The following is an 11,343-nucleotide window of genomic DNA, read 5'->3' as shown; positions in this document are numbered from 1 at the left end:
CAGGGAACTGTCCTTGCATCAGAAAGGTCCTGGGTTCGAATCCCGGGCAAGGCATGGATGTTTCTTTCTCTCTCTGTGTGTTCTATGTCCTTTCTCCTTTGTGTGTGAATGTGACCAGCCCTATAAGCGGGTTGTGATTGTGTGAATGGCGTGGCAGAAGTCGAATTTCTGGCCATAGATGGCGCCATTGAAAAACAGGAACAATCGCACACCCACTGCCTAAACAGGCATACGACCAAAAAAAAAAAAAAATAGAACACAGAGAAGGAAATTCTGGTGAAAGTACCGAACTATATGCTAATGACATTTTTGGTAAAAAAAAAAAGCCACAATTCTGGTTTTAAAAAAATGACGGTATTTAAACCATTCATCAGGTAATTTTCAGTTCATATGGTAACGGATTTTAGATTAACCGAGCTCTTTGGTGTTCCCATGGACCCAGAAGCGCGGTAAATTTTTCCATATTCTATTCATATTTTCTCCATATTCTATTCATATTCCATTTTTTTTTTTCAGTGCACGCTTTAATTTCCGTCCATACCCATTTCATAGTTGTTAGCAAACATAATTGAGTTTTGTATAATATATAATGAAAAATTATCACAACGTTCTACAACAACTGCAGCAATAAATAAAAATATTGAATGTAATTTTTAAAAATTAGTTAAAAATTTTTGTTCGAGGTTCATTATTCCTGATTTTTTTTTAAAATGACATTTGGAGTTGCTTGAATATTATGTTGAGTTGGATTAGAGCATAATTTTAACATAAAATGAGATTTCTGCTGTATATTAAAATTTTTACGAAGAAATAGTTGCGTACTTTACATTAACATTAGAAAGACTGAAATACCTATATTGCCCAAAAGCAGTCATTTTTAATATTTTTGATATTATTTTCAGTTATATAACAAATTATTAGTAAATATTAACAATAAAAAAATTATATGTTGTACAAAAAGTCACAAAATTCTAAGAAATTGTGTCATCATTGTTTTCTTAATTGAAATTAAAAAGCAGTCAAAATGACTTCCTTTAGGCAATCTAGTGTTAAGGTGCAAAATTTAATACGTCGCTTACAGTTTATTTCCTTTAAATCAAACTCAACTTATACATTAAACCATTAGATACTAGTCTGCATAATTTAAAGCTAATGCGTCTTTCGTGTTCATATCGTCTGATAACGTCATCATTGATTTATTATATGTACTCATATTCTGTTTATAGTATGGTAGCTTATATTGGTTTTACCTGTCGTATTCTAATCCTAATTCTACTTCACCACAGTGATGAGGAGACTCTAATGCTTCTGGGGCAACAGATGAATTGGAAACTATGCTGTTGCACGAGACTGCCCTCTTCATTGTAGTATTATTGGGTTTTTCAAAAACTGTAAAATTTAAAACGGTTAAAATAAATTCTGAAAATTTATAATGGTATAATAACAAACATTTGATGGAATGATGTAATAGTATACATAATTTAGATATTCTATGCATATATGTATTATGCTATCTAAGTTGGCAACACTTATTGGGTCCCAATCATAGATCAGTGTGCGTAGCTAAATTATTCAACAAAAAATAAGCACCTTTTATGCACTTTTCAAGCACTCAAAAAATATTTTTAATCACTTTAAAAAAAATATCATAATTAGGCAGGGTTGGATAGTTTTTTAACAATTGAGGGTTTTATCTTATTTTAACCATCATATCAAAAAAAAAAATTTGCATTATTTTTGGCATTATTTTTGACAATTGCCAAAAATCATAAAATTTTGAATCATGCAAAACGAATAGCGTTTTCATACGCTACGGACTGACAATACGCGGAAATAGATTGGGGTTGAATTAATTGTGAAAACTTTGTATAGAACAACGTGAACTGCGTCTTTTTGCATAGTTCGAAGCGAAAATCAACATAGTAAAGGAAAAATCTCGTTTTGAAAAAGGGAAAATTAAGCATTTTTTAAAAAACACCCAATGAAAAAAGCACCTTTAAGGGCTTTTAAAAAACGAAAATCGAAAATAAGCACCTTTAAGCACTTTTTGAAAACGCTACGCTCCCTGTAAATACCAAATAATATTTTAGTCTAGTAAAATTAGACTGTTTTTTTGGAAAAAAATAATACCCAAAAGTATATTATCGAAAGCTTTGTAAATAGTTGTATAAATGATACTCGGAAATTCCCCTTTAAATGCTTCCTCTTTTATTTATAATTTGCAACCATAGTTGAGCATCCGATCCATATCTGAGTTTACGACAACCAATGTTCAACTCCGTGACCTTGTAATTTTGAACCCAATTCAGAAGACAAGGATCATTACTCCTGGATCATTACCCATAGAAGTATTAATTTGTTAAGGGAATGCGAAGGACTTTGTGATCCCGACAGATTTAACGTGTCCCAGTCATAATTTAATACACGACGAGTCTTCGGTTAGCTGGATTCGAACTTTCGATCTCACGTATAAATTATAAGATTTTCGACATGTCTTATGTACACTTTTTAAAATGCTATCCAGGGACTATTTGAACTTATACAGTATATTCAAGGAGGCGATTTTTCTAGGCAAATTAAATGAAGCAAATCTCGAACCGATAAAACTAATAAGTTATAAAGGTTTCGTAAGTATAAAATGCTCAGTTTTGTACTTATAATCTAGTAAAAGTGGACATTTTCTTCGGAAAAGTTAATATTTAAGATTTTTTTTCATAAAAAACGTTGTTATGCCATTGTAAAATAAAGGTGAAATATCTCTTACTCTCTCCTAAACGTTTCAACTTTTTTTAAAAAATTTTTTAAAATTTTTTCTTAAGAAACAGGAGATAATTTGAAGGAAGGAGAATTGAATATCTTTTATACAGGCAAATGATACATTGATATGATGCATTTTTTTAGCTGAATGGAATGAGACCAATTACGAGACAATTAGACCATTGTTGTCTCGTAATTGGTCTCGTAATTAACATAAAGCAATGGGTATGGATATAATGTATTTTTTGGCTGAATGGAAAGAGACCAATTACGAGACAATTAGACCCATAATTGTCTCTTTATTGGTCTCGTAATTAACAAAGAGCAATGGGCATTGATATGATGTATATTTTAGCTGAATGGAATGAAACCAATTACGAGACAATTCTCGTAATAAACAGCCATACGGGTTTTAAATACAAAATGCGCATTTTCTTTTATTTAAAAACAAATAACGACAACTACTGTTTGAGTTCTCGTAGCAATCCCATATAATCTTATAATTGAGTTTTATTTGTTAAGTGCATTTGACTTTTGATCGTGACAATGATGAGTTTGATTCTGAAAATACTTTATTTTATTTAACTTTTAAAAAAATCACTTGAGATTTCTAAATTATTGATTTCAATTTTAACGATAGTTTAAGACATAGTAACAGTGATGGTTAGAGAACACTTTGCTATTCGTAAAATTAATCAAAATTACATCAGGTGAACTTACATAGAATATCTTCAGGATCCCTTTCTTCGTTTGTATCTACTTGGAGAGGAATGCTTCCATTAGTTTTGGAAGTGGGCGAAGGAGAAGAAATGATATGATTGGTTGTTTCCTTATCGTCACAGCCAGTAACTAACTTCAAGTCGTTGCCTACGTTATCGTAGTGCTTGTAGTTTCCACTTAAGTCTAGAGCAATATCAGACTCAGAACTCTGAATTAAATAAAAATACATTAAACATAGTTAACGGCGAAAGATATCAAATAATTTTAAATTGACATTTTTAATTGAGTTTTAATTATTGCACAGAGTGTTCCGTTATTTCCGAACTTAATATATCAGTTTACAGTCTTTGTCATAAATAAAGTAAGCTTGTATTCACATTGGGCGACGCAAATTAATATTTTTGTCGATTAATATTATTGGGGGTTAAAAGGTTAGCTTCCATAGACATAATATAAACCCGTTCTTTATCCTTTGGTACGATCCCTTCATATAATAGAAATAGCAACATTTAGGGGCACAGTAGTTTTTGAAAAGGGTTTACACCCACCTCTCTCCTAACCACTACTAGGGTTGGGGAGGAAAAGGAATGTTTTCTCTTTTTATTTATGGTTGGTCTGTGTTTTATTTTTGCACTATTTATTAAGATATTTCTTAAAAAAATTTCATGTGTATTATCCATGTTGATTATATCTGGCAGGATGTTTTGAGAGAGAAAAAAATAGACTGTAATATCAGGAGGCAGCGTACCCGACTAAGAATAGGTTCAAGTGAATTAGCTCTTGACTGTCACATAACGTAAGTACGTAACGTAAGCGTGAATTTCAGTACATATGGTGCTCTGTTAAAATTGAGTAAGGGCCTGGTTTCTTAGGACAAGCGCCTTATCTGGGCGTCAGCGTTAAGTGGACGTTACACGCCAACAAAAAATACTGTCTTGTTAGCTCAGCTTGAGCAGTCGGTCCAACGCAGACATTATCTCGCATTGCGCATGCGTTAATAACGTAAACAAATATTTATTTTAAATTAGTATTGATTTTGTTATTGTCGACCAGTGCTTTAGAGAACAAATAATGTCTTTGTCGAAGAAAAAACACATTATAGCTTAGCTAAATGAATAAGAATAAGAGGAAGAAGAAGCTATGTTTAATGTTAAAATCAAAATCTTGGCTGATTTCAATGATCTGTTGGCTGTTGTCCGCCATTGCTTCTGTCGTTAACGTCACGTTGTAATCCAACTTCAGTTGATTTGGACGGCAGTTGTCGTTCAAGCTGAGCGTTCGATGAAGTATGCTGTCAAACTCTATAATTGACCAATCAGAGGTTAGCGTTAGCTTCCAGCTGACGTTTTTGCAACGCCGACCTGTCATGAGAAACCAGGCCTTAAGTTATTTTTTCCGGCATTTAAACCATCCGGCATTTAAAAGTTTTCCGCGAGGAGCGTATTCGGAGAGTGAGACTTTTTATTTTTATATTCTTCGTTTCAGAGAGGAAAGAAGTTCCAAGAAGAAACAGAGGCGATTTATTTTAAACACCATCACACCATCAGGTTTCATTTAGCAATCAAACTTGTTTCGAGGGTTTTTTACACTAGCTTTCTACCTTTGACTGCAATGCACCTTTGCAATGACACACTGCAATAACACCTTTGACTGCAATGCAGGTTTCAACGAACTTTCTGTGTAAGATGATAGCAAATGCTGTGGTGTAACCTTATTACTTCATTTGGACATTTTCTAACCTGGGAGATATCCGGCAGGGAGGTTGAGAGCTTAATTACTCTGCCAAGAGTATATTAAACAAGTTCCATGGTTAAACACTGGAGTTTGGGCTGTTATCATCATCTTCTAAATGTTTTCGGCTTCAAGATATTTAACGACCAACCAGTTCTGTGTACATGCTTCTTGTCATTCTTACAGGTTTCCGATGGCGCTTTTGAACAATCTGACATATGACTCAAAGGTTTCAGCTTTATGCCTCAGAGAATTCAGGGTGCCTTTCTACGTTAAAAAAAGAATCAGCCTGAATTGGCGCAGAAAGATTTTCTTTGGACGCAAGTGTAGTGGGTTTATCTTGCTTCTATTAATGAATCTAGATTCAGTCTTAATAATAATTCTCGACTTGTTCTTGCATGAAGAGAATAGAGAACTGGTACCATAGCTCCAAAATGGAAATGACCCATTATGGAGGTTCAGATGTTATGATTAGGTCAAGCGTGGTGTTGATGCGATATTCAGGTATTTGGTGACCGCATTTAGAAGATAAAGAGGTTCGACAGATCTCCAGACCTGAATCCCATAGATTATGTTATGAATGCTCTTGGTAGGGCTATTAGAGCTCACCATCCCACTCCTACAAACTTCTTGGAGATAAGAACTGCTTATGGGGCAGTGGGATTAATGTTCTAAGATCCTAGATTTATTATCCGAACATTTTTCTGCCTCGTAAATAGCATGAAAGAACAGCTTATGAGAACTTCAATTCAGTCGAAGGGGTATCATACTCATTATTATAAATACCATTTTTTTAAAATCACCTTTTAACTATCCTGTTATGTTTCTCATTAAGTCATGATTCCGAATACACACCATTACTTTTTTGCTACTATAATATATGTCATACTTTTTGTCATAATGAGTCATTTCAAAAGGAATTCCGATTGATTTGGTCGCCTATTTGTTTAGTTCTTCGTGCAAATGTTTTCATTTCCTAACTTGTGGATATGATTGTTTATCAAAGGTGTTTACTACAAAACACACTGTATATCGATGGCAAAATTTGCATCTATTTATCGACATATAATGTGCATATCGATGGCAAATTTTCATCTAAATATCGACTTATAATATGCATATCGATGGTAAAATTTGTATCTATATGTCGACATATACTATGGATATCGATGGCTCATTTTGGAACACCAAAAATCTTTTAAAGTACAATTCCTTTCTCCCAAATTTCACAAAAGTAGAATAATTATAATTGGATTTTCGGCGGATTGTGTTATAGTTAATACTATTGCCTGTACTTTATACAAATACTTTTGATCATTGTTAATACACATTCTACAACAACATTGTTCTAAATAAAGTAAACGTATTATTCTAAGGTAAGATGATCTTTTTTTAAAAACTCACTATGTATTCAGTAGCTCCGAAGTGACCATTTTTTGTGAGTTGAGCTGTTTCTTCCCTGTCTCCTTTCACCCAGGAATGAATACGTGACCATCCACCCACTAATTTCCAGAGAGCTACCAAGGTGAATATGAGGCCAATGATCACACCCAATAGGGTGAGTATCAGGATCCACTCTTGCATTCTTTCAGCATCTGACACCACTGGAAGTGAATGCTTTACTAATCAAATTGAATAGATTGAAAGATTTTAAATTGTAACAGTTCATATTTAGAACAATTGATTATTGAGAACTTTTCCTACCAATTAGAATACCTGAGAGAAAGACGTAATTATTTATTAGACGATAGACGCCATTTTATTATTTGTTAAACGTCAATGATTACACCCAATAGGGTGAGTATCAGGATCCACTCTTGCATTCTTTCAGCATCTGATACCGCTGGAAGTGAATGCTTTAATTATCAAATTGAATAGAGTGAAAGATTTTAAATTGTAACAGATCATGTTTAGAACAATTTATTATTGAGAACTTTTCCTACCAATTAGAATACCAGAGAGAAAGACTTAATTATTTATTAGACGTTCGACATCATTTTATTATTTGTTAAACGCCAATGATTACACCCAATAGGGTGAGTATCAGGATCCACTCTTGCATTCTTTCAGCATCTGATACCGCTGGAAGTGAATGCTTTAATTATCAAATTGAATAGAGTGAAAGATTTTAAATTATAACAGATCATGCTTAGAACAATTGATTATTGAAAACTTTTCCAACCAATAAGAATACCTGAGAAAAAGACGTAATTATTTATTAGACGTTAGAAGCCATTTTATTATTTGTTAAACTCCTATGACCACACCCAATAAGATGAGTATCAGGATCCACTCTTGCATTCTTTCAGCATCTGATACCACTGGAAGTGAATGCTTTAATTATCAAATTGAATAGAGTGAAAGCTTTTAAATTGTAACAGATCATGTTTAGAAAAATTGATTACTGAGAACTTTTCCAACCAATTAGAATACATGAGAGAAAGACGTAATTATTTGGTGACCCCAAAATGACTGACAATTTGAAAAACCAAGAAAAGAAAAACAAAAGCCACTTTCTGTTTAGGAAACCAGAATTTTTTTTCTCACCAACTTAAAAATTAAGTTACAAACATTCTAAACAGATTGAAGAAAAACTTAGAGACAATGTTAAAAAAAAAACTGCCGTTTGTTGCTAACGTGCAGTCTGTGAACGAAATTAACGTCGGTGCGAATATTTAAGTTAAAACGGTCTGAATTGCAACGGAAAATATTTTTATTCGTTTTTTTTCCAGTCAGTTTCACTATTTGTTGAAAAATTTAGTTGTTAATTTTGAAGCTTAATAAAAATAAAAGCGAATTTCAAAACAAGAAATAAATCAGAAGCTACAAACTAGAGATGTACGGGGCACTAAAATTTTGCCAGGTTCGGTCATTAGGTAATCAGAGAAAATAGAATCTTTTACCCAGCTGGTTCGAGGTACCAGTTAAAATTTCGATTAATTATTCGATCGGTTAAGTATTCTAACACTTATTCTGAACAATATAAAAGTGATATATGTGGCGATCTAGCAATATTAATAGTTTTAAGAAAATAATTCTAATAGTCTTAAGAAAATAATTATAATATAGTCTTAAGAAAATAATTATGATATAGTCCTAAGAAAATAATTATAATATAGTCCTAAGAAAATAATTATAATGTAGTTTTAGGAAACTTTATTGCGCTCCAGCGTAAATTAAAACATATATAATTATTTTTTGATTTTTTTAAACTAAATTTTAAAAAATGCATCTGAAATTTTTTTATCAATGTTTAGATGTACAATGATTAATGTAAAAATCTTGTATAAAGTAGACATCTGTTAGTTGCAGAATTTATAATTAATTAATTTATCATTTGACTTACTAAAAATTTTTATTCGAAATTTTTATTGTATGTTCTGTTAAACGTATGGAATTTTTAAAAAATATTTTTATAAAATGATCGTATAGTTAAAGAAAAAGTTTTGAATTTTCAGGTTTTTTTCAGGTTTAAATTTTTAATTATCCGATTGTGTAAAAGTATTTTAAGTGCAATGAGATCTACTTAAGTACAATTTCTTTAATTTTTTCATACTTGAATGAAATTCTATCTAACTAATGTTTAACACAAGACTCAAATACCGGTTTTATTGCCCTTAATGCTACCTCGGCATCTAAGCAATAAAGAAACACCATCCTAATTATTTTGTTTTGCTTTAAATAATTGTTATTTATAAATTCTTGTGAAAAAATAAATTTATCTCCCTCGAGGTCTTTATATTATAAATTCGCGTTTGCGTTGCTGTCGAAACTAGCAGGAAAAAAAATAAATAAAAGAGAGAAAGAGAGAGAGGGGGGGGGGAGAATTTACTACCAGACATCAGTCTTAACGTTTATAACGACATTTTTTTAAAAAACTTATTCACGAGTGATAAAAACCATATGTTACTTGAAGTGTTATGCTGTCTTATTAATGAGCAAAATTACTTTAATTTATTTCATCTTATTGGAGTCCCACAATTTATATTCTTAAGTTTAAATTATTATTTTAAATGCAGTTGATTTTTTTAAAATCCAAATAATCATTCTTATTGTTGCAATTAACCTATTAAAATGTCCTTACATAAAATTTACTTATATATTTTATCTAACAAAATGATTTTAGTTTTTGTGTAAAATATTCACTTTTGGTTATATAATTAAATTTGTTTGGTTAGACAACTAGTGAATTCTTAAGTTAAAGTTATGATATGCTAGAATTAATTATAACATCCTTTGATAATACACTGAGAAAAAAATTCTGGTAAAATTAGCATATTGTATGGTAGAGACACTTCTGGTGAAACCCCCTAATATAATTCTGGTACAATAAAACCAAGGAAAACAGTACTTAAACCAATGATTATAAGAGGAGCAATGCTGAACAATGAGTATAAATAAACAGCATTCAACAGCCTTTCTGATTATTTAGTAATTTTTCTGCTCAGATTGTAAAGATTTACCAGAAATTCTAGTTCTCAAAATGATAGCTCTTATTACAAAACATTTAGTTAAATATACAAAACTGAAAAATAAATTTAACCGAATAAATGTTTTTTTTTTATGCTATGCCAAATTAGCCAAATTTCATCACATTTACTATACTTCATCACATATTATGATACTATATTTTGTGGTTAATTTAAACAAAATCAATACCAACGAATTTCGGTGAAAATAACTGAAGTTTTTGATGTTCTTGTAGAACTAGAAACACGACAAAATGTACCATATTCAAGTATACCGCACTGTATGGTAATAAAATTTCTAGGGAAAAAATATAATTCTGTTAAATAAAACTTAACTGTAAGTTATTTTTTTCTATTTAATATGGTAAGGGCTTACTCGTAATTCTGGGTTTCAAAATTATAGTACTTATTACCACACATTTGTAAAAAATACAAAAAGGAAAAGTAAATTTAACGGAACAAATGGTTTTTATTCCTTTATCTAACGTATCATGATGAAATTAAAATTTTTTACCATATTTATCACATGTTAAAAAGCATATTTTATTGTTATTTTTACTAAAGCACTTCCATAAAAATTACCAATCTTTTTCGTGTTCCCATAAAGCCAGAAATACAATAAATTTTAACATGTTCTATTAGTTTTAACTATACTTCTTTTTCTCAGTGTACATAGCAACTGCTCAAAATGTCGATAAAATTATAAAATCAATGCTCATATCAATGTCATCAACAAATCATTAAGTAAATCCGGGTAAACAGACATACTAGAATAACAGTTTTGATTTGGATAGTTAGATCAGAGTTTTTTCTTATATGTTTCATTGAATCGGTTATAATTAAGCTAACTACCTCTTAATTGGAGTACTTTTATTAAAAATTCCAAGTCAAATTTAATCAAATTTTGTTAACAAGTGTTAAGCCAGTTGGAGAAGAATAAATTGTAAAAATAAAGCTTGAAACTCAAAACTCAAGCTTTACAAAACTATATTATCACACTGTTTTCCTGGAAACTTAAAGATAATCAGACCATCAGAATTTTTGTTGCAGAATATTATTTTCATATCTGAAAATAACTCAAAATTATTATTATGAAATAGTATTATTTTTGTTTCCTAGTTCTCATTTTTAATTTCTTGCATTTTAACTCTAGATGTATTATAATTAGAATTATATTTAAAACTATATTTAAAGCACAGCTAGACATAAACATATAACAAATTTGATCCAACATTTAATAAAATTATTCCTGTGAAATACATCTTTTTTGTTAAATCGAATAACATTAGGGGGACCGGAAAGTAATGTCGTTTCGGCGCATTAAATATTCGTCAATCTTAAAAACCAATTCATTTTTTTTCGATCCATTTCGATTCACTTTCGATCCGCCATTGAAAGGTTGCTGCGAACGTGGGTGAATACATTATTGATGAAAAATAAAATCTTGATAACAACTATCAAATACACCAAAACGACATTACTTTCCGGTCACCTCAATAAATTCTAAAATTATTAAGGTTATTTATTTAAAGACTAAGGTTATTTATTATACTAAGGTATAAGATATGCAGTATATCATATATATTTACCAGTATAACATAAACAAATTATATTTACCAGTTTATGATAATATAGTACATTTAACAAAAAAAAAAAAAAAAAAGTG

The 11,343-nt window shown here is 30.8% G+C and overlaps 1 protein-coding gene across 2 annotated transcripts in view; it reads right to left on the bottom strand.

Annotated features, from left to right (window-relative positions):
- The window catches only part of LOC107453857 (synaptotagmin-12-like), a 45,459-nt gene that overhangs the window by 17,915 nt on the left and 16,201 nt on the right, over positions 1 to 11,343 (bottom strand). For both annotated transcript variants that reach the window (XM_043047715.2, XM_071179553.1), the window contains exons 2-4: positions 6,613 to 6,924; positions 3,478 to 3,685; positions 1,251 to 1,389 (exon numbers count right to left, since the gene is read on the bottom strand). In XM_043047715.2, the coding sequence (XP_042903649.1) occupies positions 1,251 to 1,389; positions 3,478 to 3,685; positions 6,613 to 6,792 (527 nt within the window). In that variant the 5' untranslated portion in view covers positions 6,793 to 6,924. The remainder of the gene's footprint in view (positions 1 to 1,250; positions 1,390 to 3,477; positions 3,686 to 6,612; positions 6,925 to 11,343) is intronic.

This window comes from Parasteatoda tepidariorum, chromosome 4, assembly GCF_043381705.1.
Source record: "Parasteatoda tepidariorum isolate YZ-2023 chromosome 4, CAS_Ptep_4.0, whole genome shotgun sequence".
NCBI classification, from domain to species: Eukaryota; Metazoa; Arthropoda; class Arachnida; order Araneae; family Theridiidae; genus Parasteatoda; species Parasteatoda tepidariorum.
This window is presented reverse-complemented; position numbering and strand designations above follow the sequence as displayed.